The following is a 27,940-nucleotide window of genomic DNA, read 5'->3' as shown; positions in this document are numbered from 1 at the left end:
TTTCCCTCTCTCTCTCTCTCTCAGACCTGGCGATGATCAGCTGATGCGGTCACTTGACGGAATCAGCTGACACTACGTCGAGCGCTGAGGCCAGATTTTTACCTCCCGGCCGGCTAAACTATCAGCTGATGCTGTCGGACAGGAGTCTGCACAGAAGTGTGTAGTTTGTTTTTTATACAATCAGCTGCTGTGTCATGTGATTCAGGCCCTTGAACCTGACATCATCTGATCGCTTTGCCTTCCAGCAAACCGATCAGATGATATTGAATCCGGATTGGATGGCGAGGGACCCTTGACTCAGGATTACTGCGGGGGGGGGGGGGGGGGGTTCTTTATTTCAATAAAGATGGAGTCACTAATTGTGTTTTATTTCTAGTAAAAATATTTTTCTGTGTGTTGTGTTTTTTTTTTTTAATCTGTACTAGAAATTCATGGTGGCCATGTCTAATATTGGCGTGACACCATGAATTTCGGGCTTACGGCCAGTTGATAATATACAGCTAGCCCTAAACCCATTAATACCCAGCGAGCCACCCGTCACCAGGGCAGCTGGAGGAGTTGGATACAGCGCCAGAAGATGGCGCTTCTATGAACCGCCATTTTCTGGGGCGGCTGCGGACTGCAATTCGCAGCAGGGGTGCCCAGAAAGCTTGGGCACCCTGCGCTGTGGATTCCAATCCCCAGCTGCCTAGTTGTACCTGGCTGGACACAAAAATTTGGCGAAGCCCACGTCATTTTTTTTTATTATTATTTCATGAAATACAAAAAAAAACAAAAACAGGGCTTCCCTATATTTTTGGTTCCCAGCCGGGTACAAATAGGCAGCTGTGGGTTGGGGGCAGCCCGTAGCTGCTTGCTGTACCTGGCTAGCATACAAAAATATGGCGAAGCCCACGTAATTTGGGGGGGGGGGGGGGGGCAAAAAACTCCTGCATACAGTCCTGGATGGATGCAGAAAAAGGTTTTACCCGGCTCACCTGCTTCAATGGAAGCCCAAATGCCATGGATTGTGCACAGCGAGAAAAAGGTCAGCAAGTCCTGTAGTAGTGGTAGAAAGAGGAAATTACCAGCACTCCGGTCCAGGCAGAAAGTTTCTTTAAAATGAAGATTCTTTATTCATATCTTAAAAAGTACATGCTATGGTAAATCAAGCCCATGTTAGAGAGGACGCGTTTCGAACATCCAGTTCTTATTCGGTCTCTAGACCATCTAGACATTGGACTGTTTAAAAAGGGCTGAACCCAAACACGTGATCAAATGGATAAAGAGAGCATAGCAAACTGCAGAAATTTTAACCCCATAAAGGTATATCAAACATATTTCCACACATATGTTATATTGCTATGTACAAAAAAACGCTAGAATACAATATTAATAGGCAAACATCAGTTCATTCCTTCTATTCAAACCCATAGGGAATCTAGTGCCCATTAGAAAAATCCATTTTATTTCTCTTTGAAAAAGGATATATCTTTTAAATTTCCACCTCTTTTAGGTAATTTAAATTTTTCAATGGCATTAATCTTCATACTACTGAAACTGCCAGCGTGAACATCACGAAAATGCTGAGAAGCACCTGATAATTTTCTAGAGGTAGCATTATTCACATCATAGATGTGTTCTGATATCCTTTTTCTAAGAGGTCAAGAAGTGCTGCCTATATATTGCAGCTGGCAGGCTGTGCAAGAAATCAGGTAAACTACATGATCTGAACTGCAATTTATCAAAGACGTTATTTCATAAGTTTTTTTTACCTGTATAAGAGGAAAAGTTTTTTACATTTAACATGTAACCACAGAGTCCACAGGTTTTAGGCCCGCATTTACAGGAACCCATGGTTGGTAACCAATTGCCGGTAGTTTTTTCCACATTGGCAAAACCGCATCTACTAGTGTGATCACTCGGTGATAATATAGAACCCAAAGTGGTGTTCCTCTTTACACCAAATTTTAAAAGATGGTGTTAAATTTGTTTCAGTGTGTCATCAGTAGATAAAATAGGTAAATATCTTTTGATGATTCAGGTCACATCATAGTAGTTCTTACTAAACCTAGTGGAAAAAACAACCGGCAATTCATTCTGTGGGCTGATGTGGGACTTTATGAAAAGGAGTTATTAAACATGTTACAGGATTGCGATACCTACAGGAGAGTCGATTACGATCCCTCTGCAGGTATCAAGAAATCATTGGAAAGAATTGTAGAAGAGGGTTTACATCTTGGCTTCATAAATGAAAAACAAAAAGAATTTCTCAATCCATCTTCCTCTCTAACACCACTTTTACATGCCCTTCCTAAATCTCATAAAAATCTTTTCCCACCGAAACTAAGGCCAATTGTTTCAGGTATTGATTCTGCCACTGAACATCTGTCAGAGTGGTTGGACAACCACCTGCAATTTCTCCCAAAAATCTCTCCTGGATATGTTTTGGATAGTAAACATGTATTAAATATCATCTCACAGATAAAATGGCAAAGTAATTACAGCTGGGTAACCTGCGATGTACAAACGCTATATACATCCATCCCCCACTCACTTGCTATTTTAGCTTTGAGGGACTAACTCAAGAAATACTCCAATTATTCCCCTGAACTCCAAAATTATTTAGTGGAAGTTACTTTTTTCTTATTAAAAAACAACTACTTCACCTTTCTTGGCAACGAGTATGTTCAGCTGCAGGGATGTTCTATGGGCGCACGCTTCTCCCCCTCACTAGCTGGTATATTTATGTTTTGGTGGGAGGAACAGTTTATTTTTAACCAACATAATCCATTTTCATCGGATATAGCGATATACTTAAGGTATATAGATGACATACTTATTGTGTGGCAAAATCCAAATCAAAAAGTGGAAAATTTTATTTCTTACATCAGCAACAACCCCCACAATTTATCTTTCACTTTTTTCCATGATTTATCAAAAATTAATTTTCTAGACATACAATTTCATGGAAATAGTATTAGTGGTGAGATTAACTGTAGTTTATATTGAAAGCCCATATCAGGCAACTCCCTAGGAGTTGCCATCCAAAACATGTCATAGAAAACATCCTTACAGGGGAATATATCCGTGCCAGGAGGTGTACTAGTCAAAAAAAAATTTGAGATAGAATGTGACATCATTGAAAAGAGATTCTTAGCCAGAGGATATAATTTAAAAAGTCGCCAAAAAACTAAAATTAAAGCAAGCACCAAAAGCAGATCCCAATGCCTTGAAATGAATAAAACCAGACCACAGAATGAATTGCCGGTTATTTTTTCCACTAGGTTTATTAAGAACTACTATGATGTGACCCGAATCATCAAAAGATATTTACCTATTTTATCTACTGATGACACTACACCAAATTTTAAAAGATGGTGTTAAATTTGTTTCAAAGAGGAACACCACTTTGGGTTCTATATTATCACCGAGTGATCACACTAGTAGATGCGGTTTTGCCAACGTGGAAAAAACTACCGGCAATTGGTTACCAACCATGGGTTCCTATAAATGCGGGCATAAAACCTGTGGACTCTGTGGTTACATGTTAAATGTAAAAAACGTTTCCTCTTATACAGGTAAAAAAAAACTTATGAAATAACGTCCCTGATAAATTGCAGTTCAGATCATGTTGTTTACCTGATTTCTTGCACAGCCTGCCAGCTGCAATATATAGGCAGCACTTCTCGACCTCTTAGAAAAAGGATATCAGAACACATCTATGATGTGAATAATGCTACCTCTAGAAAATTATCAGGTGCTTCTCAGCATTTTCGTGATGTTTACGCTGGCAGTTTCAGTAGTATGAAGGTTAATGCCATTGAAAAAATGTAATTACCTAAAAGAGGTGGAAATTTAAAAGATATCCTTTTTCAAAGAGAAATAAAATGGATTTTTCTAATGGGCACTAGATTCCCTATGGGTTTGAATAGAAGGAATGAACTGATGTTTGCCTATTAATATTGTATTCTAGCGTTTTTTTGTACATATGTTATATTGCTATGTGGAAATATGTTTGTGTCGTGGGCGGAGGGGCCGCGCTCTCTACGCTCGGGTCCGGGGCTTCTGCTGCTGCTCGGTGGCTCGAGCGGTGGGCCGGACCCGGGGACTCGAGCAGCGCTCCTCGCCCACGAGTGAAAAGGGGTGGTTTGTTTGGGGAGATAGTTCGTGATGCCACCCACGGGTCGTGGTGATTATGGGCACCACCGCTGCTGGTGACTGGGATCCCGGGAGCGATGGCGGGGAGCAGCTAGGATGTCGGTTCCCCCTCCGTGGGTAGGGGTTGGTGATCCCGGGTCCCGGTGGTGATACGGGGAGGCAGGGTAGCTCGGGTGCAGGGTTGCAGAGGCAGCGCGGCGCGGTTCCGGATGGCACTGTTGTACTCACTCAGGCATAGATTCACAGAGTCACTGGTAAACCAAATGGCTGGATGGACGGGTCCCGCAGCCGGCTGCTGTGTCTTTGCGTCTTTAATTATTTCTTGAATTTCATGAAATAATTAAAAAAAAAAAAAAAAAAAAGACGACATGGGCTTCACCCCATTTTTGTGTCCAGCTACGTACAACAAGGCAGCTGGGGATTGGAATGCGCAGCACAGGTTAGCCCAAGCTTTCTGGGCGACTCTGCTGCGAATTGCAGACCGCAGCCGTCCCAGAAAATGGCGCTTTCATAGAAGCGCCATCATCTGGCGCTGTATCCAACTCTTCCAGCAGCCCTAAAGCCGGGTGGCTTGCTGGGTAATAATGGGTTAATACTAGCTTTGTTTTACTAGCTAGTATTAAGACAGAAATTCTTAATGTCAGGCAAATTTGACCCGGCCATTAAGAATCTCCAATAAAGGGTTAAAAAAAAAAAAAAAAGACAAACAGAAAAAAAAACAAAAAAACTTTTAATAGAAATAAATACACAGACACACTTGGAGACTCAATGTTTATTACTCCCTCTCAGCCCTCCACGATCCTGGTCTTGTCTCCTTCAACCAATGCAGCTCTGCTACATCAGACAGCATTGCAGCATGGGAGGAAGATGCTGCTGCTTCCGTGCAGTCTAATCACTCAGTGAGTGAGCAGAGGCTGCGGGCTGTAAGCGGTGACGTCACCGCTGACAGGCGGGTTACTATAGCAACGGTAATCTACGTTATTCACCGGCTGTGGCATCCAGTCCTTGCATGTGGGCTGACTCTGTAAATAGCGCAGACATGCAAGAACGGGGAGCCAAGCATGTGCCCAAGCATCTCGCCGATACACGGAGATGCTGGAACGAGCACGGCGTACCGGAGAGCTGCACTGACAGGACCTAGCATGACGTCTAGCCATGTGACCAGTCTGTAGCCAATGAGATAATACACGTGACTGGTCACATGCTATTTTGACGTCAGGGAAGGTCCTATCATCAGTGCTGGTTACCGGGAGGATGCAGCGATTATCGGAAGGAAAAGTGGCGGGAGACAAAGTGCAGGATGCGTCGCGGGGACCTGTAAGTGTAATTGCAATGTTTATTAACTGTATGTGTATAATGTGTATATGTGTTTTTCTGCCATTGTTTTCAATGGGGTTTGAAGGAGTTCGTCGAACGGAGCCTCTGTTCGACGAACCGAACTCGAACGCTAGGGGGGTGGCTCAACACTTCACTATTTGTGTGGTCAAAACCATGGATACATAAGGTCCAGCAATGCCCTGAACATGAGGTAAGCGAGAACTAAACCACATTTCAAGTTTTAGATATTTGCTAATACAGTGGAACCTTGGTTTAAGAGTAACTTGGTTTGAGAGAGTTTTGCAAGACCAGCAAAGATTTTTACAAATTTATAACTTGGTTTAAGAGTAATGATTTGCAAAAAGAGCAAATACTCACCCACTCTTGAGGTAACTTTCTGTACATGTATACCATTGTACAGTACAGTATATACTATATAGCATATAAATTTGCATTTGTGGATACATACTGTACTTTCTTACTGCTAACCTGTGCAGCACATTGCTTGTACTGTAATCTAATTGCCTGGGCAGTATTCCTATCCCACATTTCACTTAGTTCTGCCCTTATTTTGGGGAGAATAGATTTGGGGGGGTGTGTTTTTTTTGTGTACTGTACTAGAATAAAGGTTGTCATATTTAAACATCATATTTTTTCTCTATAGTACCTCCCACACACGAACAATTCTATTGTAAGCTGACATGTAGTTTAATTTGTTTTACTTTATTTTCACTATACAGTATTTAGTATTAGTGCATAATAATTGTATATGAGTACAGGACATTATTTTGTATTACTGTAATAAGTTTGTATAAATACAGTAAATATTTTTTGGTTTGTGGAAAGAATTGTCTGCATTTTAATTATTTCCTATGGATAAATACGCTTTGATATATGAGTAACTTGGTTTAAGAGCACACTCCTGGAACAAATCATGCCCGTAATCCAAGGTTCCACTGTATTATTATTACACTTACTACATTTTGGGATAGGATCTTAGAGATGGAAATAATCCTTTAAGCATCATTTGCATATGAATTAAAAAGAAACTGTTTTTCAGCCAGGGAATAACATTTCATGAGTAAAGGTGTGGGTGACCTTCTGTAGAGCTTCAGGAACATGTAAATCATTGGCAGTAGGGAGGGGGTTAGATCGTGCTGGCAGATACCCAGTGGAGCCGCATTAACCCAAATAAAACAGGTATTAATGTGCAAAAGAGAAAAAGTGGACTTTCAAAATACAATGGTCATACGTGCAATGACAGAAAGACACACCGTGTAATGTTTGGCAAGACCTCAACGCTATCACACCACTTTTTTAGGATAACAAATCACATTAAAGACATTATCATATCTGTTGTTACCTATGGAATTGTCTGAGCCCTTAGATTTGGTATATGATAGAAATGCAGCCAGTAGAAAGATCGAGGAAAGAAGTTCGGCCCTGCCAACAACTCCTGTGACCTGTAGAGGAAGCAGCGAGAACCTGGTTAGGTCAGTAATGGATAATCCCCTTAGCACTGGGACCGGGTATACATAAATTCACACTGATACAGGGATTGTGCAAAGGATTTGGAGTGAGCAGAAGGAACAAGTAACACATGTCATGTCAGAGCCGGAACATCCCGCTCTTCATTGGAGGCATCTGCTGGTGGATAACCAGGGCCAGACCTGTAAGATCTAACGCATGTACAGCAGGTTAGACGTGCCGCAGAGACTGTATGTGTCTGGGCAGTCTGGAGAATTAGCACAATCCAAGAAACGGACATTGCCGACATTGCTCACATAACTTGAATAATTTAATACAGCCTCAGAACCTGTCCCTAGGACGCACGTTATACAACTATCACAATCTCAAGATATGCCAAGACATATCACCTAATGAAGACTCATTAATAAAACCTAGCACTAATCATTTCCGGGCGGTCTCCGGGCACCCTCTGGTGGTGAATTCATGGACTAATTAAGCACTTGGAACGAAAACAATGAACAATACTATACAAATTTCCTGTATATAAGTTCCAAAAATAACATTCTGAATAACTACGGAGATGCCAACTTCTTAGGGAAAAAGAATAATCAAAATTATGCCTCAAAGAATGACTTTGTATCAATATTTGTGGGGTCACACGAGTAGACATGGAAGCGAAATAAATCTTTACAGTTTTATGCTCCAGTTCTGGTTTATAACCATGGGAGGACCAACAAAGTGAAAAAGGCCTATATTTATGTCATCATCGTCTCCCTGCACGTTGTGACCAGTGACAGCCTTTGGACTGGAGCCTCGCATCTGGCTCTCTTCATTTAAATGGGTTTTCGCTTCTCTTGATACTGAAGTGGTTAAGTGTCAGTTCTTTTATTGCAGCCTTTCCAAGCAGTTCCTTGCCGAGTGATCAGCTGCACTTATTAAGTAGTCACGCCCTTCAGTTTTAAATAGTGGTGTATCCCAGCATACCTTACTGAAGATACAAAGCAATTTGTGTCCTGGCTGCCATTGAGGAAGGTTCTGCAAGTCTAGTTTCCTGCTCAGGCTACAGTTAGGCCCAGAAATATTTGGACAGTGACACAAGTTTTGTTATTTTAGCTGTTTACAAAAACCATGTACAGAAATACAATTATATATATATAATATGGGCTGAAAGTGCACACTCCCAGCTGCAATATGAGAGTTTTCACATCCAAATCGGAGAAAGGGTTTAGGAATCATAGCTCTGTAATGCATAGCCTCCTCTTTTTCAAGGGACCAAAAGTAATTGGACAAGGGACTCTAAGGGCTGCAATTAACTCTGAAGGCATCTCCCTCGTTAACCTGTAATCAATGAAGTAGTTAAAAGGTCTGGGGTTGATTACAGGTGTGTGGTTTTGCATTTGGAAGCTGTTGCTGTGACTAGACAACATGCGGTCTAAGGAACTCTCAATTGAGGTGAAGCAGAACATCCTGAGGCTGAAAAGAAAGAAAAAATCCATCAGAGAGATAGCAGACATGCTTGGAGTAGCAAAATCAACAGTCGGGTACATTCTGAAAAAAAAGGAATTGACTGGTGAGCTTGGGAACTCAAAAAGGCCTGGGCGTCCACGGATGACAACAGTGGTGGATGATCGCCGCATACTTTCTTTGGTGAAGAAGAACCCGTTCACAACATCAACTGAAGTCCAGAACACTCTCAGTGAAGTAGGTGTATCTGTCTCTAAGTCAACAGTAAAGAGAAGACTCCATGAAAGTAAATACAAAGGGTTCACATCTAGATGCAAACCATTCATCAATTCCAAAAATAGACAGGCCAGAGTTAAATTTGCTGAAAAACACCTCATGAAGCCAGCTCAGTTCTGGAAAAGTATTCTATGGACAGATGAGACAAAGATCAACCTGTACCAGAATGATGGGAAGAAAAAAGTTTGGAGAAGAAAGGGAACGGCACATGATCCAAGGCACACCACATCCTCTGTAAAACATGGTGGAGGCAACGTGATGGCATGGGCATGCATGGCTTTCAATGGCACTGGGTCACTTGTGTTTATTGATGACATAACAGCAGACAAGAGTAGCCGGATGAATTCTGAAGTGTACCGGGATATACTTTCAGCCCAGATTCAGCCAAATGCCGCAAAGTTGATCGGACGGCGCTTCATAGTACAGATGGACAATGACCCCAAGCATACAGCCAAAGCTACGCAGGAGTTCATGAGTGCAAAAAAGTGGAACATTCTGCAATGGCAAAGTCAATCACCAGATCTTAACCCAATTGAGCATGCATTTCACTTGCTCAAATCCAGACTTAAGACGGAAAGACCCACAAACAAGCAAGACCTGAAGGCTGCGGCTGTAAAGGCCTGGCAAAGCATTAACAAGGAGGAAACCCAGCGTTTGGTGATGTTCATGGGTTCCAGACTTAAGGCAGTGATTGCCTCCAAAGGATTCGCAACAAAATATTGAAAATAAAAATATTTTGTTTGGGTTTGGTTTATTTGTCCAATTACTTTTGACCTCCTAAAATGTGGAGTGTTTGTAAAGAAATGGGTACAATTCCTACAATTTCTATCAGATATTTTTGTTCAAACCTTCAAATTAAACGTTACAATCTGCACTTGAATTCTGTTGTAGAGGTTTCATTTCAAATCTAATGTGGTGGCATGCAGAGCCCAACTCGCGAAAATTGTGTCACTGTCCAAATATTTCTGGACCTAACTGTATATCCTTTCAGTTGTATAATTTCCCCTGGTGTGTGTTGTCAGTGCAGCAGTGAAGTCTAGTGAACCCCATCTGCCCCCAACTAGTCAGGGTTACTACAGGATCTTTCGAGGGTCCCAAGTACCTGCTCGGCGACAGTTGCGGAGAATGTATAGGGATTGGTGAGGAGAGGAGGGACAGCTGTAGGTGAGATTAGGAGGTGCCCACCAACCCCTCTCACTAGCTCCAGGGCCTCCCGGTTGTTTTTGTGCCCCCAGTGTCCCCCTTGCGTTTTTTTGTTGTGCTTCAGATGCACGTAGGTCTGAACGCACCTTGCGACGATTGCTACTCCCGGCAAGCGTGATAGAAGGACAGGGAGTCCACTAGTCAGTTTTCTATTTTCTCCCAACAGATTTACAATTGGCTCTCAAATATATAAAGCTCTACAGCAGTGGGGAACCTTTTTTCTGCTGGGGCCATTTGGAAATTTCTACCCACCTTTGGGGGCCGTACAAAATTTGCACTGGCATCAGCACGGATGGCACTGGGGGAGCATAGGCATCACAAAGAGGATATGGATGGCACTGGTGGCGGCACAGACATCACCAAGAGGGCATGGACAGCATTGGTGGTGGCACAGATGGCACTGGGGAGCGCATAGACCTCACTGGGGGGCACGGACTACACTGGGGGGGGGGCATACACGGCACTGGGGGAGGAGTCACACAGCAGCAGTACGGGAAGCATGTACAGCTTCTGCTCCTCTTCTGTGATGGGACTGGAGCGCATTGCGCTCTTACCTCGCCCACAAAGTAAGTCCTGAGCATGTTGGCACAGACCAGCTTGAGGACCTCATTGTATGCGCACACAGCATTCAGTAGTGAACTCTGCGTACGCGTCCTTGCATTACACATCTGGATTTAAAGAGCAGGTAGCCAGCAAGACCGCTGTTGCCACCCGAGCACTGCGGTCCCAGGGAATGTGCTCGGGGGCCGCATATAAAGTCATAGAGGGCCGCAAATGGCCTGCGGCCTTGAGCTTCGCCACCCCTGCTCTACAGGATACAATAGGAATAATATGTAATCAATAGAAATCCATTGTGATTATTTCAGTGGTACCCCTACTTAGATGAAAGGGGTTGTGTGATACCTATAATACCTTTTTCAAAAATAGGGTGTAAAGAAAGATATTTTTAATTTTCTTTATGATAAAAAAGAAACATATGAGGATTAGAAAGAGAAGGAGAATTGTGGGCAATTTTAAGAACCTGTGAAGTTTAGTTGGAGGGGTCTCAAACAAGACATCACAGAAGGTCACTTCTTTGCAGTTTTTATTACGCTATTGAAACAAAACATCATCATGGGGCAGTACTACGGTCACTTACCACAGCTGTCACCGCCATCCCGTGATTACGTCCTGTTTAAGGGGGGGATAATGGAGAAGTCACCGTAGATTCTGTCTACATCGTTAGTCATTGTAACACTTCTGTCATTGCAGCCACAGTCCCGATTTCTACTACCGCCCTCTTACCCAGAAATAAATGGTCATTGGTAGGTGGTGATAGAAGCTGAGTGAGTGAAACCAGAGCCAACTCCTGATGATTCATTACAGTGCAGTGACAGAAGCTGTGGGTGGCACTGGTGTCACTCACCCAGCTTCAATCACCGTCCCCTGATGACAGTTCGTTTTAGGGCAGTGACAAAGGCTGTGGCAGCTCTAGTGTCACTCACCTTATTTTATCACCACACCCTGATGGCTACTCATTTCAGGGAGGTGACAGAAGTTGTGAGCGGCACTGGTGTCCTTCACCCTGTAACTACAGCACAGCAATGGAAGTGTGGTGGTCTTTGAAGATGTGGGCAGCGGCAGAAGCTACAGTCACTTCTCCATTCTTTCCCCTGAAATAGCATGTCATCAGGGATGGCAGGGACAGAAGCTGTGGTTAGTGACGGCAGTGTCAACCATGACATCCCAATTCAGTGGGGGTGACAAAAGCTACAGAGAAATTATTGCAGGGTCAACCTTCTATGATGACTTGTTTAAGACTCCCCTCAAATGAAATGTTACAGGCAGCGCTGTGGAGTCGGTAAGCCAAACCTTCGACTCCGACTCCTCGATTTCTCTTGCACCGACTCCCTACATATATTGCTTATAGGTAGGTGAAAAATTTATTGTAGTACATGAACATGTGTATATATATATATATATATATATATATATATATATATACATAGTGTATTACATATTTACAATTTATTACAGTTTGTGTTCTGAAGTTGTATTCCAATAAATATTCTATGTTTTATCTAAATATCTTGATTATTGTATCATAAAAATGTTAAAATGTCTGATGTTCACATTGTACTACAATACATTTTTCACTTCAATATAAGCATACTAAATATTTAGTAAAATATTCAGCACATTCTGCATTTCATTACAGTCCCCAAATTATTATATATTTTAGGAGTCTGAGTCGGTGCATTTTATACCAACTCCACCAAAATGAGCTCCGACTCCACAGCCCTGGTTACAGGAGCTTTATATATATATATATATATATATATATATATATATATATATATATATATATATATATATATATATATATATATATATATATATATATATATATATATATATATATATATATATATATATATATATATATATATATATATATATATAGACATATAAAAAAAAAATATATAGCATGATAGTAGAATGGTAAGGAATTTTATAATCGAGCAAATTACAAAAGTAGTTAAGGCTCAAAAATAAATATGTATAAGGGGTATTATATGTAGCAGACAATGCCTTTAATACAAATCTAAAAACCTATAGCCATCAACATGGTCTTATACATTTTTTTTACTTACCGCTTCAGTATGTATTGGATGTACGGCAAATAGCAAGGCAGCGATCAGGCTGGTTCGATTGTCCAGGAAAAGTTTGCAAACTTTAAGAAAAATCACACACACCACAGCATGGAGAAGAAGGTTTAGGAGATGGTAAGAAACTGCGTTTAGCTCAGTGAACAGATAATTTAGGCGAAATGTCAGAACTGTAAGAGGACGATAGGATTTATGACTTCTCTCCTGAAAAAGATAGATATTTTTATTAATGCAGAAATAATTATTTCATCCTGTATGTACTACAGATAGTGAAGAAACTGGTTATTTGCTTTATAAGTTTTAACGGCAGTTCAACCCATTTAATCAAATGTCGACAGATAGTTTGTGCTGAGCTTGTGCTGAGCCTGCAGGACAGCTTGAATTTCATTGAAACTTGATTGGGGCTGCTTATCCACCATATGGACTATCCTGCTTTGCAACCTTTAAATATTTTTTTTCTGCTGTCCATGTCCAGAGAGCTTCGCTACAGTGCCACGGGGATGTAAACGTCTTGATTATGTTGTACACCATGGACGAAGGAACATGAAGATTTCTTGTAACCTTGAAATTGTTGATATTTTAGAACAATTTTCTTTTCTCCATGCTTAGTGTGGCACACAGACACACAATGAAAAAACTGAGTTAACTTCTCCCCTTTTTATCTGGTTACAGGTGTGATTTTTATATTGCCCACATCTGTTACTTGCCACAGTTGAGTCTGAATGAGCATCACATGCTTGAAACAAAGTTGTTTACGCATAATTTTGGAAAGGTACTAACAATTTTGTCCAGCCCAATTTTGGGGTTGTGTGCTAAATTATGTCATATTTTCCTGCTTTTGTTTTTAATGTTGTTCAAAAACAAAAAGGAAAAAAAACATGTATGACAAGAAATGTACACTTGCAATACATGAGAGATGCATCATTTTCTAGAACAATTTCAAAAGGTGCTAACACTTTCAAACATGACTATTTATGAGAGTTAAAAGTATGGATGCTCAAGGTGAGATGTTTTGCAAATCTGTCTGGTTTTTTTTTTTTATAACCATGGCAGGGTACGTGACGTAATGGAACTATGTAAGTTATGTAACCATGCTAGTGATCAAACCCCAATGGCTTTACAAGTATTAAAATAATATCAGATTTGGCTAACCAAAGAAACTAGCCCATTTCTAACATCTGAAATAGCTCTGTACAAGTCAAAGGGTATGAAAACACGGTCTAGTCCAAGTACTTCATGAATTTTCGACCTGGGAGAATCTACCAACTCAAGTTAGCAGCTTAAAGGATTAGTACTAAATGCAGTCCCTGATGGACAAAAGTATCTTAAAATTTTTGTATCTTCATAAGGAGTATTGCAAAATGATTTTATAGCTACAGTGGAACCTTGGATTAACAGTAACTTGGTTTGAGAGCGTTTTGTAAGACAACGCTTTATACAAATTTGTAACTTGGTTTAAGAGCAATGATTTGCAATTAGAACAAATACTCACCGCGCACATGTCCGGTTCCGTCCTTTCACCATGCTCTGACCTCCTGCTCTGGTGGTAACTTTCTGTACATATGTACTGTATACAGTATACCATTGTACAGTGCAGTATATACTATATAGCATTTCTATTAATTTGTATTTGTGGATATTGTATTGTACTTTCTTATTAATAACCAGTACAGCACATTGCTTGTATTGTACCTCTCACACACCAACAATTGTATTGGAAGCTAATGTGCATTTTAATGTGTTTTATGTTTTTTACTGTACAGTATGTTGTATTAGAGTACTGTAATAATTTTATATAAATACAGTACATTATTTTGTATTACTGTAATAAGTTATATAAATACACTAAATATTTTTGGGTTGTGGAACGAATTACCTGTGTTTCAATTATTTCCTATGGGAAAATACGCTTTAATATAAAGAGTAACTTTGTTTAAGAGCGCACTCCCGGTACCAATTATGCTCGTAATCCAAGGTTCCACTGTATTAGTGGCATAAAGACACCAAAAAAAATCTGATCTTTGTAGAAGCTTGATAATTTATACAACTCCCAGTCCCATTTGGGCTTCAAATGAACATTTAGTCCTAAAAAGAAATTAGTGCCCATCATAGACAAGTGTTAAATACCCAACTCTATTTCACCCTACTCCCCCTGAATAAAATCAATAGAACGTAAAGAGGACCAAACAGCATGATTTTGCTTAAGTAAAGGCAGTGCCATACAGGCAGTAAGATACTGATTGCAGGCATGCCTGTTCTAGAAAGATACGATGCTTGGTTGCAGCAATATCTTTAAACAAAGTTGCAGAAATGGGTCGGGTCCTCATGGTAGCGTCCTCCTTGCTTGCTCCCTTTTCTTTATTTGAATATCATGCCGCCATTGTTGTTGGCGGTGCATGCAGATTGCCACAGTAATTCTGTCTTCATTAAAATGATGCCGGAGTCCGCGCCTGCGCGTACTGAGATCTCTGGCACCATTTTATTGAAGACACTGCGGTGAACACAGAGGCCTCAACGTGTGCACAGGGTTTTTTTTTTTTTACATCTGCACATTCCTCCCTGCCTCTCAGTCTTCACCAGTGTCTTCAATAAAATTGCGCCAGAGATTGCAGTACGCGCATGCACGTACTCTGGCGCCATTTTAATGAAGACAATTACTGTGGCAATGCGCATGCGTCACCAAAAGCCGTAATGGAGGCGTGATATTCAAATAAAGAAAAGGGGGAAGCCAGGAGGACACCGAAAGAGGACTTAACAGTGAGGACCCAACCCACAAAGGCCCGGGCCCTTGCACACATCACTCAAAGTGCACTGCATTTTTGCAACTTTGATTAAAGATATTTCTGCAACCAAGCATCCAATCTTTCTACAACAGGTATGCCTGGATTCAGCATCTTAAGGCCGCTTTACAAGCTGCAATCTCGCTAGTGTGCATACCCACCCCCATCGTTTGTGTGTCACAAGCAAATCGCTGCCGGTGGCGCACAAAATCGCGCGGACCCGTCACACTACTTACCAGCCTAGCGACGTGGCTGTGACCGGCGAACCGCCTCCTTTCTAAGGGGGCGGTTCGTTCGGCATCACAGCAATGTCACTAAGCGGCCGCCCAATAGAAGCGGAGGGGCGGAGATTAGCGGGACGAACATCTTTCCCACCACCTTCCTTCCTCATTGCCGGCGGCTGCAGGTAAGGTGACGTTCCTCGTTCCTGCGGTGTCACACATAGCGATGTGTGCTGCCGCAGGAATGACGAACTACATCGTGCCTTCACCAGCATCGATAATTGGGAATGGGGGGGGGGGATGTCACAGATTAGCGATTTTGCACGTTTTTTTGCGACGATTCAAAATCGCTCATAAATTTCACACGCAACGACATCGCTAACGCGGCCGGATGTGCGTCACAAATTCCGTGACCCCAATGACATTGCCTTAGCGATGTCGTAGCGTGTAAAGCGGCCTTCAGTGTCAGTATGGCACTGCCTTTAGTTCCTATCACAAAATCCTAGTGGTTGGTTCTCTTTAACCAGGCCACCAAACAAACGTATAGTGAAGATGAAGAATTGTCTTCTGAAAAATAAAATGAAATATCCTCTATCGAGAGGCGCTGGGATAAAGTACAACTGCCTCGAAAATGACAATGTAGAATCAAGAGGATCACTCCAACACAACAGATTTTATATTTTTGTACATTTTAGAATCAATTTTATACATAAGCTGTAAAGCTACAGCCCTACACAGTGGAAATGGTCATTAGCCAGCAGCTTTAAAAGGGGAATCTGGCAAAAGTTTTTTTCAATCTAACATGACAGCAGCAGAATATAGAAACAGGGATCCTGAGTGCAGCAATGTGTCGCTTACTGGGATGCTTCCTATAGTTTTAAAATAATTGTCCTAAGACAATAGTAAGCGCTTGGCCCAAATTACTTTCTTATAATTCTGCAGCTGGTTTTAAGGCAAAAACTTCCCCAAAAAAATTGCCTAAAAAGAAAGTGATATAGATTAGAGATTTTTTCTTTTTATAAAATCTCACAAACCAGCGCTGAATAATAGTGAAAGTTATTTTATTACTATCCTTATTCCTAGTCCTTAACAAAATGCACAAGAATTAACCCTACAAGTAGGTTACAAGGGACAAACCACATATAACTTGTAGGTACAGTAACATCTAAAAGATCATGGGGCCCCGGCCGGTGGCAACCACAATCTGATAAAAAATTAATATCTTTAATCCAAATATAAAAAGATGATTCTCTCAAGAAATTTTAGTTCAATAACTGCAAAACAGCATTTACAAGGAAGCACTGTAACAGTGCCAGCCCGTATATTCGAGCGATCTTCTTGCTTCAAGGTACCTGCACAGAGGTTAAGTCTTTACCGCTTGTTAAACTCTCACTGACAGCCACGCTGCACTTATTCACGATCCCTGGTTGTGACTAGGTGTACCGCGCTCCTGGCAGGGAGTCTAGCGGTAATTGAATCAGTGCGCCGGGGGCCCGTTACAGATCCCCAGTGTAAGTTACCTGACACCGATGTTAACCAGAGGGACTCCGTGATATGTGGTCCTTGCGTGGTGTGGTTTTTTCTCCTGTCTGGAGAGGATAAGTTTGGTGCTAGGTTCCTGTGCACAAGATCTTCAAATCCAAGAAGCAGGAAGCCAACAAAACGCTGTATACTCCTGGATTGTAGATTTCTCCGTATAACTGCTTGGGCGTTCACCTGCTAAGGAACTGACAGGTCCCGCAGTCAGTCAAGGGCAATCAGACAGTTACGTCTACTTCGCAAACAATGAACTGAGCACGATCCGACGCGCGTTTCGGGGGCGTTACCGGTCCCCTTCCTCAAGGATAGCTCAGTTACTCCTTTGGATACTATTTATAGTTAAAATATAACTGCGATATTCCGCAGGTAACAATGCGACAAACACAAAAATATGCATAACAGCACACATAAAATTCATATATAAACCGTACTAAATCCATATTTAGTGCAGAGATTTTTTGGAAAGATTTTTTTGGGAAAGACCTTATTATAATAAACCTTTATGAAGGTATAAATATTTAGTTGACCAAAAATTCTAGAATTAACAATTTCTACCCATAGTTCATAAAAAACCCCTAAGATGAGGTGTATACAGCCACATATAGATACTAAGAAAGAAGGGAATTTTGTTTACTTACCGTAAATTCCTTTTCTTCTAGCTCCAATTGGGAGACCCAGACAATTGGGTGTATAGCTATTGCCTCTGGAGGCCACACAAAGTATTACACTTAAAAGTGTAAGGCCCCTCCCCTTCTGGCTATACACCCCCAGTGGGATCACTGGCTCACCAGTTTTAGTGCCAAAGCAAGAAGGAGGAAAGCCAATAACTGGTTTAAAGACCAATTCAATCCGAGGAAACATCGGAGAACTGAACCATACCACATGAACAACATGTGTACCCGAAAAAACAGAAAAACCCCGAGAAAACAGGGCGGGTGCTGGGTCTCCCAATTGGAGCTAGAAGAAAAGGAATTTACGGTAAGTAAACAAAATTCCCTTCTACTTTGTCGCTCCATTGGGAGACCCAGACAATTGGGATGTCCAAAAGCAATCCCTGGGTGGGTAAAAGAATACCTCATGATAGGGCCGTCAAACGGCCCTCTCCTACAGGTGGCCAACCGCCGCCTGAATGACTTATCTACCTAGGCTGGCGTCTGCCGAAGCGTAGGTATGCATCTGATAATGCTTGGTAAAAGTAAGTAGACTCGACCAGGTGGGTGCCTGACACACCTGCTGAGCCGTAGCCTGGTGCCGTAATGCCCAGGATGCACCCACGGCTCTGGTAGAATGGGCCTTCGGCCTTGAGAGAACCAGAAGCCCAGTAGAACTGTAGGTTTCAAGAATTGGTTCCTCGAGCCCCCGAGCAAGGGTGGATCTGGAAGCTTGCGACTGTTTACGCCGACCAGCGACAAGGACAAAGAGTGCATCCGGGTGGCGCAGGAGCGCCATGCGGGAAGTAGAACCTGAGTGCTCTCACCAGAACCAACAGATGCAAATCTTTCTGAAATTGATGGACTGGACGAGGACACAAAGAAGGTGAGGTGATATCCTGATTGATATGAAAATGGGATACCACCTTAGGGAGAAATTCCGGAACCGGACGCAGAACTACCCTGTCCTGGTGAAGGACCAGGAAGGGAGTTTGTATGAGAGCGTTGCTAGCTCGGAAACTCTCCTAAGAGACGAGACCGTTACTAGAAGGCCACTTCCCGTGAAAAACGGGAAGGGAGACATCCTTCAAAGGCTCGAAAGGCGGCATCTGGAGAGCAATTAGAACCTTGTTCAGATCTCAGGGCTCTAACGGCCGCTTGTACGGAGTGCTGAGAAGACAAACTCCCCGTAGGAACGTGCGTACCTGAGGAAGTCGTCGTTTCTGAAAAAATACAGATAGCGCTGAGACTTGTCCCTAAAGGGAACTGAGCGACAACCCATTTTCCTACCTAGATTGCAGGAAGGAAGGAAACATAGACGATGCAACCGGCCAGGGAGAAACACCCTGCGCCGAGCACCGAGATAAGAACATCTTCCACGTCCTGTGGTCAATCTTGGCGGACGTTGGTATGCTAGCCTGTCTCATGGTGGCAACCACGTCCTGAGGTAATCCTGACGACACTAGGTTCCAGGACTCAATGCCACACCATCCGGTTGAGGGCCGTAGAATCCAAATGGAAGAATGGCCCTTGAGACAGCCAGTCTGATTGGTCTGGTAGTGCCCCCGGTTAGCCTACCGTGAGGCACCACAGAACCGAGTACCACAACATCCCCGGCCAATTTGTAGCGACGAGGATGGCGCGGCCGCAGTCGGTCTTGATCTAGCGCAGTACTCTGGGCAACAATGCCAGAGATGGCACCTAAGGTAGCTGGAACTGCGACCAATGCTGAACTAAGGCGTTTGCCGCCAGAGCTCGATGATTGTGAAACCGTGCCATGAAGCTGGCACATTGTTGTTGTGCCGTGACGCCATTAGATCGACGTCCGGCCTCTGTCAGCGGCGCCAGATCTCCTGAAACCCATCCGGGTGAGGAGACCATACTCTTTCGGCCACACCTCAGCGACTTAGGAAGTCAGCTTCCTAGTTTCCACACTTGGGATGTGAATTGTGGATATGGTGGATGCCGTGTCTTCCACCCACATCAGAACCTGCCGGACTTCCTGGAAGGCTTGCCGGTTGCGCGTTCTTCCTTGGTGGTTGATGTATGCCACCGCTGTGGAGCTGTCCGACTGAAGTCGGATATGCTTGCTTTCCAGCCGCTGTTGGAAGGATTGTAGGGCAAGATACACTGCTCTGTGTTCAAGAACATTGATCTGAAGAGTGGACTCTTGCTGAGTCCACGTACCCTGAGCGCTGTAGTGGAGAAAAACTGCTCCCCACCCTGATAGACTCGCGTCTGTCGTAACTATCGCCCAGGACGGGGATAGGAAGGACCTTCTTTTTGACCAAGAGGTGAGAAGAAGCCACCACCGTAGAGATTCCTTGGCCGCCTGAGAAGAACGACGACTCTGTTGAGGGACGTCGACTCCTCGTCCCATTGGCGGAGAATGTCCCATTGTAGTGGACGCAGTAAAACTGCGCGAAAGGAACTGCCTCCATTGCTACCATCTTACGTAGGAAGTGCATGAGGCGTGTCAATGTGTGCGACTGGTTCTTAAAGAAGAGCTTGCAGCCCGTAGTGAATGCTGTTTGTCTAGCGGCAGCTTCACTATCGCTGAGAGAGTAAGAAACTCTATGCCTAGATATGTTATCGATAGGGTCGGGGTCGGGGTCGGATCTGACTTTAAAAAGTTGATGATCCACCCAAAACTCTAGAGAGTCTCCAGCGCAACGTTCGGGCAGTGTTGGCATGTTTCCTAAGAGAGTGCCTTGACAAGTAGATCGTCTAAATACGGGACCACAGAGTGACCCTGAGAGTGCAGGACTGTGACTACTGCTGCCCTGACTTTGGCGAAGACCAGTTGGACTGTCGCCAGCCGGAAGGTAGAGCTACGAACAGAGGGTGTTCGTCTCCTATAACGAAGCGTAGAAACGCTAGTGCTCTGGATCAATCGGCACGTGTGGATAAGCATCCTTGATGCCTAATGATGCTAGGAAATATCCTTGGGACCTTGAGGCGATGACATGGCGGAGGGATTCCATCCGGAACCGCCTGGTGTCCACGAGCTTGCTGAGCATTTTTAGATCCAGAACGGGACGGAACGGCCCGTTGTTATAGGTACCGCAAAGAATTTGGGGTAAAAACCGTGACCTTGTTCCTGAAGAGGAACGGGGGTCATCACTCTTTCTGCCTATAGAGTGCACCCTGTTTGCAGAAGAGCAGCGGCCCGGCCGGGAGGTGGAGAAATTCTGAAGAATCGAGTTGGAGGACGAGAAGTGAGCTCTATCCTGTACCCGTGAGACAGAATGTCTCACACTCAATGGTCATTGACCTATGGCAGCTAAATATCGCCAAGGCGGGAGAGCCTGCTACCGACCGAGGCCGCAAGTCATGAGGAAGCCGCCTTGGAAGCGGGTTTTCCGACTGTCGCTTTTTTGGGCGAGACTGAGCCCGCTAAGAATCTTAGCTCCTCTGATCCTCTTGAGTCCACCTTGGACGAGGAAAAATGGGACCTGCCCGAGCCTCGAAAAGGCCGAAAACCCCGACTGCCTCTTGCTCTGTTGGGGTTTGTTGTGTCCGGGCTGAGGAAAGGATGAATCCTTACCCCTGGACTGTTTGATGGTTACATCCAACGCTCACCAAACAGTCGGTCAGCAGAAAAAGGCAACTGGTTAGGCAACCTTTTTTGGAAGCAGAATCTGCCTTCCATTCACTTAACGAGCAGACCAGGCTCTGCTTAAAAACACGGAGTAGCGGAGGCTACCGCCGCACGGTTCGCAGAGTCCAGGACAACCTGAATCGCGTAAGAAACAAATGCAGACATTTGAGAGGTTAAGGATGCCACCTGCGGCACAGATGTACGTGTAACCGTGTCAATCTGTGTAAGACAAGCTGAAATAGCTTGGAGTGCCCCAAGGGAGAGAATGCCGGAGCCAACGGTGCGCCGACAGCCTCATAGATGGCTTTCGACCAGAGATCTATCTGTCTGTCAGTGGCATCTTTGAGTTTGCAGTTCCATCTCCCACTGCAACTATGGATCTAGCTACAAGCCTGGAGATTGGAGGATGCCGCTCGGGACATTGGGTCCAGTCCTTGACCAAGTCAGGGGACAGGGATAGCGTGTATCCTAAGCCGTTTGGAGAAGCGCATATCTGGATAAGCGTGGTGTTCCTGGACTGCCTCTCTGAAGGCAGAGTGGTCCAGAAAAATACGTGAAGCTGACTCCTCCACTGGAGGAGTTGTGAGAAATAACCCACATTCTATAGATGGACGCTATAAGATTATTTACTATGGCGTCACAATCAGGTGTATCCAGATTGAGAGCGGTCTCAGGATCAGAATCCTGAGCCGCTACTTCCGCCTCATTACACAGCGAGTCCTTCTGTTAGGACCCTGATGAAACCGAGGCCGCTCATAGCGAGCCCACTTAGGCTGTCTGGGACTGACGTCCGTGCAGAGCCGTGACTCTGGGATGCGTGTGACATTCCCGGAGCTGTTAGTTATTCACACTGAGGGGGGCCATGGATCAATGATTCAACAGTGCCCATATTGTGAGAGACATGTCCGGACTGCTAGGCTTCTAGTATCATAGCCATAGTCTCAGAAAAACTGTCAGTAAATACTGCAGACACCGTCCTCATCCCCTGGCCATTAGTGCATACAATGGGAGTCTATGTACCTGCCGGCCGTATAGCCGTACATGCTGTACCAGCTGTATAGAAAAACATGTGGTTCTGCACCTTTGTTTTACACAGAGAATATGCTGATAACTCCTCCGCATAATCCAGGAGGGTATATACAACGTGCGACCAAACAGTGCAATGTATATAGTACAAGCATATCTATAAGTGCAATTCTGCACTAGTGGGGTTAGCACCACAGGTGCTGCTTAACGCCTGTTACAGCGATTGTGTGACTATCAGAATGCCAGGGTCTTCCACACTTGTCTCTGTATCGTACAGAAACTGACACTAATGGCTGCCGGTGTCCTTGTAGAGAAGGAAGCCGTGGGCGTGCCTGAGAAAGTGCGGGAATCCGGATTCACAGTGCACACAGTGAGAGGGGTGGAGTATGCAAAACATACTCCAGCTCTCAGCTCTGCTCTATGCAGCGTCACGCCCCTACCCTGACTGTCAGGGCTGTGGGCGGTAACGAAGGGAGACTAGGCCCAGAAGCCGGGGACTCGAGTTAACAGCGCGGCCGCCGTAAAAGCGCGGGCCGCGCTGAAGTCCCCGGCGCACCACAAGTGCCAGCCGCGCCGCAGTCCCAGCGGCCGGCGCGACCGCCCTAGAAGTGGCCAGCGTCCCGCCCCTCTCCTGACTGGCAGGTCTGGGGGCGGGAACGAACTAAAGCAGGCCGCAAAAGCCGGGGACTCGAGTTATCAGCGCGGCCGCCGTAAAAGCGCGGGCCGCGCTGAAGTCCCCGGCGCACTACAAGTGCCAGCCGCGCCGCTGTTCCAGCGGCCGGCGCGCCCGAGTCCTAGACGTGGGCAGCGTCCCGCCCCTCTCCTGACTGGCAGGTCTGGGGGCGGGAACGAACGGAAGCAGGCCGCAAAAGCCGGGGACTGTAGTTATCAGCGCGGCCGCCGTAAAAGCGCAGGCCGCGCTGAAGTCCCCGGCGCACTACAAGTGCCAGCCGTGCCGCAGTCCCAGCGGCCGGCGCGGCCGAGTCCCATAAGTGTGCCTGCTTCAGCTAAGCTGAATGAGGCTATGGCACAGTCGCCGCAGCGCTGATGTCCCCCGGCGCACTACAACACCCAGCATGCTGCGGTGTGAGCGCCAAATGCACGGGGACACAGAGTACCTTGAGGAAGCAGGGCCATGTCCCTGATGTACTCCGCTCCATCCAGCATCTTCTCCAGGGGCTGTAGATGGAGCACGGTCTCAGTGCCTGGAGACCGGTAAATCCCACTTCACCCAGAGCCCTGTAAAAAGGGATGGGGAAGGAATCAGCATGTGGGCTCCTGCCGCCGTACCCGCAATGGGTACCTCAACCTTACAAACACCTCCGACATACAGTGGGGTGAGAAGGGAGCATGCTGGGGACACTATATGTGTCCTCTTTTCTTCCATCCGACATAGTCAGCAGCTGCTGCTGACTAAAAAGTGGAGCTATGCGTGGATGTGTTGCCTCCTTCGCACAAAGCACAAAACTGGTGAGCCAGTGATCCCACTGGGGGTGTATAGCCAGAAGGGGAGGGGCCTTACACTTTTAAGTGTAATACTTTGTGTGGCCTCCAGAGGCAATAGCTATACACCCAATTGTCTGGGTCTCCCAATGGAGCGACAAAGAAAATATAATAAATATATTTATATGTCTTATATAAAAACAATATGGGGATAAAACAAAATATGAAATTGTAATATATTTTTTTATCCTCTTTTTTTATCCCCATATTGTTTTTATATAAGACATATAAATATATTTATTATATTTTTCTTAGTATCTATATGTGGCTGTATACACCTCATCTTAGGGTTTTTTTTTTATGAACTATGGGTAGAAAATGTTAATTCTAGAATTTTTGGTCAACTAAATATTTATACCTTCATAAAGGTTTATTATAATAAGGTCTTTCCCAAAAAAATCTTTCCAAAAAATCTCTGCAATAAATATGGATTTAGTATGGTTTATGTATGAATTTTGTGTGGTTTTATGCATATTTTTGTGTTTAATTGTCGCATTGTTACCTGCGGAATATCGCAGTTATATTTTAACTATAAATAGTATCCAAAGGAGTAACTGAGCTATCCTTGAGGAAGGGGACCGGTAATGCCCCCGAAATGCACGTCAGATCGTGCTCAGTTCATTGTTTGCAAAGTAGACGTAACTGTCTGATTGCCCTTGACTGACTGCGGGACCTGTCAGTTCCTTAGCAGGTGAACGCCCAAGCAGTTATACGGAGAAATCTACAATCCAGGAGTATACAGCCCTTTGTAATATTCAACAACGTTTTGTTGGCTTCCTGCTTCTTGGATTTGAAGATCTTGTGCACAGGAACCTAGCACCAAACTTATCCTCTCCAGACAGGAGAAAAAAACGCACCACGCAAGGACCACATATCACGGAGTCCCTCTGGTTAACATCGGTGTCAGGTAACTTACACTGGGGATCTGTAACGGGCCCCCGGCGCACTGATTCAATTACCGCTAGACTCCCTGCCAGGAGCGCGGTACACCTAGTCACAACCAGGGATCGTGAATAAGTGCAGCGTGGCTGTCAGTGAGAGTTTAACAAGCGGTAAAGACTTAACCTCTGTGCAGGTACCTTTAAGCAAGAAGATCGCTCGAATATACGGGCTGGCACTGTTACAGTGCTTCCTTGTAAAAGCTGTTTTGCAGTTATTGAACTAAAATTTCTTGAGAGAATCATCTTTTTATATTTGGATTAAAGATATTAATTTTTTATCAGATCGTGGTTGCTACTGGCCGGGGCCCCATGATCTTTTAGATGTTACTGTACCTACAAGTTATATGTGGTTTGTCCCTTGTAACCTACTTGTAGGGTTAATTCTTGTGCATTTTGTTAAGGACTAGGAATAAGGATAGTAATAAAATAACTTTCACTATTATTCAGCGCTGGTTTGTGAGATTTTATAAAAAGAAAATAATCTCTAATCTATATCACTTCCTATAGTTTTGATAAAATCAGTTTCATCAGCTGGGGATCATTAGATGACTAGTAAACTTGCTGACATGAAGTCCTCCATATTCATAAGCTTGTTTTAAACCCAGTCCCCAAAACATATTGCTCGTTTTCTGCCTATGCAAAGGATACCAGAAAGCTGACAAGTGGTTTGGGCAGGGTTGGAGAGAGCTCAGTATTCAGAGAACTGGTTGATCTGTAGCAGGTAAAAGCATGGTTTTAGAGAATCTGCAGTTAGCAGCCCAGTAAGTGATGTATAATAGGGTCTCAGTCCCTATATCTGCTCTCAGAGGATATAGGAAAAACCTGGTGGCAGATTCCCTTAATATGTTTTAGCCTGAGCTAAATTTCAGCAGTCACGAAGTAACATCAGATTGTGAGTAATGCCCATAGCCAGTAAGTGATTTTCATACCAAACTGTGCAGTGAGAAGCGCTTCAGAACCTAGTCGGCATGTTACTGCTTATGCAATCACATTCTGGACCTTTTATACAACTCTTGATTACGCCATCCATAGTTTTTATGGGCTCATATCTTAGATCCACATTTCTGATTTTAACCTTTGATATATATTTACGTCAAAGGTAGTGTCCCTGTCTTTGATGCGGGATCACACCCTGAGCCTGCATCTTTTCCTGCATATGGCAGCTGATCTGATCAGCTGCCATGTGCCTCTAAAAGCCGCAGATGATCGGAGATCTGCCTGCGACTGTTAACCAGTTAAATCTGTCAACCTCTGACTGGGAGCGTCATACCTCGCTTCCATCTGTGTACCCGTCACATGATCACGGGGTGCCTATGGATTATCTTGACAGCCAGGGGTCAGGTGATGAATAGAGAAGAGTGAACCCCAGGTTCAGTGTTCATACTAAACACAGACTCTTCACAAAAAAAAAAAAACAACAGAGTTTGGGTTTGGCGTTCGGGTGCTTTACGTATGCATGAACATCGCTGTGCTCTGGTTCGCTTGGTGCTCAGCCCAGTGTGAGACGCTTGCAGTGTTTGATCGGTTCACACTGGGGGGTGGGGGGGGGGGTAACAACAGCATGACTGGATGTAGTGTGACCAGAACTGCCCAATTAGTGACTTCTTCAGGTTTAGGTCACGTCCGTGTCCCAAACGGAACTTAAGTCTGGCTGAACCCGCTGAAGCGAACTTCCACGGGTCCGCTCATCTCTAGCGATGACCCAAGTCTGTCATCCCGATCCTCCTGGGAACACTGTCTGCGAGCTGGCGTTCATAGCAGATCACCATTTCAGCTGTACAAAGCAGTGCTGATGCTCTGTACAACACAAGCAATCAGATGATCACAACTTCGAGTCCCCTAAAAGTTTTTAGAAATATGAAAAGAAATTAAATAAAAAACAAAAAAAAAAAAACAAACAAAAAAAAAAAGTACACATCATCCCCCTTTTGCCCCACTGAAAATAAAACAATAACAAATATACATATTTGGTATCACGGTGTTCACAAATGTCTGATCTATCAAAATATAAAATTAAATTAATCCCATTAGCAAACCTTAAAAAAGGTAAAAAATTTTAAACACCATAATTATATTTTTTTTTTTTGGTGGCTGCAACATTGCAATAAGAGGAGATAAAAACATCACATTTACCCAAAATTGGTATCAGTAAAACGTCAGCTTAGGGTACAAAATAAGCCAACATTTAGCCCCAGATCCCGAAAAATAATGGTGTCAAAAGCGAAATTTTTTTTTTTTTTTTTTACAAACGTCTGAATTTATTTTCATTGAATAATCTAAAAGAAAACTATTCATATTTGGTATCTATGAACTCGTACTGACCTGGAGAATTAAACTGCCTAGTCGGTTTTACCATATAATGACCATGGTAAATAATAAAAACAAAAAAAAAAAAAAAAAAACAACAATATCGTGAAATTACTTTTTTTGGAAATTTCACTTCACTTGGGATTTTTTTTTCCTGTTTCCCAGTATACTATGGGGGAAAAAAATGGTGTCATTCAAAAATACCAACAAAAAACAAGCCCTCATATGGCTATATTGACGGAAAAATAATCAGAAAAAGTTATGGCTCTTGGTAGAAGGGGAGTAAAAATGAAAAAAAGTGGACAATGGAAAGTCATGAAGTGGTTGAACATTTTTCTCTGATTAATAGACATGCTATAATACAGTATATTATGGAGGTATTCACCTAGAGGCATCACACAGAAAGCAGTACAAGTCACTCATCTCTGAGGCCTCATTCAATATGGTACTTTATTGTACCTCTACATCTAATTTCAGTTTTCTGTTCGATTTTACATGGATCCAACAGGAAAAAAAAATTTGTGCCATAATCCATCAGCTATAAGTGAACGGAGTAATGGGCCATCCTACAGGGAAGACCTTGAGGTTTGTCATCCAAACACAAAACCAAGTATTCAATAGTAGGTACTTTCACACTAACCTCAGACATTGGTGTCCCCCAAAAGTCATTTTGGAAAAGCTTCTTTATGGGTGTTGAAGGATGCAAGTCTTTATTATCCAGAATTGCAGACACATCATCAAATACAAATCCGCAGAAGAGACTGTTCCAATAACACAGCACTACAACGCACATCAAAACTCCTATTTCTTTTAGGGTAACTTCGGCCATCTTCTTAAGACCTTTCTTGGGACCT

At 43.7% G+C, this 27,940-nt stretch overlaps 1 protein-coding gene across 1 annotated transcript in view; it reads right to left on the bottom strand.

Annotated features, from left to right (window-relative positions):
- The window catches only part of TMTC3 (transmembrane O-mannosyltransferase targeting cadherins 3), a 114,970-nt gene extending 87,030 nt beyond the window's left edge, over window positions 1-27,940 (bottom strand). Inside the window, exons 1-3 of the mRNA XM_075344786.1 lie at window positions 27,727-27,940; window positions 12,504-12,722; window positions 6,821-6,920 (exon numbers count right to left, since the gene is read on the bottom strand). Of these exons, the coding sequence (XP_075200901.1) occupies window positions 6,821-6,920; window positions 12,504-12,722; window positions 27,727-27,915 (508 nt within the window). The 5' untranslated portion in view covers window positions 27,916-27,940. The remainder of the gene's footprint in view (window positions 1-6,820; window positions 6,921-12,503; window positions 12,723-27,726) is intronic.

Source organism: Anomaloglossus baeobatrachus, chromosome 4 (genome assembly GCF_048569485.1).
Source record: "Anomaloglossus baeobatrachus isolate aAnoBae1 chromosome 4, aAnoBae1.hap1, whole genome shotgun sequence".
Lineage (NCBI taxonomy): Eukaryota > Metazoa > Chordata > Amphibia > Anura > Aromobatidae > Anomaloglossus > Anomaloglossus baeobatrachus.
This window is presented reverse-complemented; position numbering and strand designations above follow the sequence as displayed.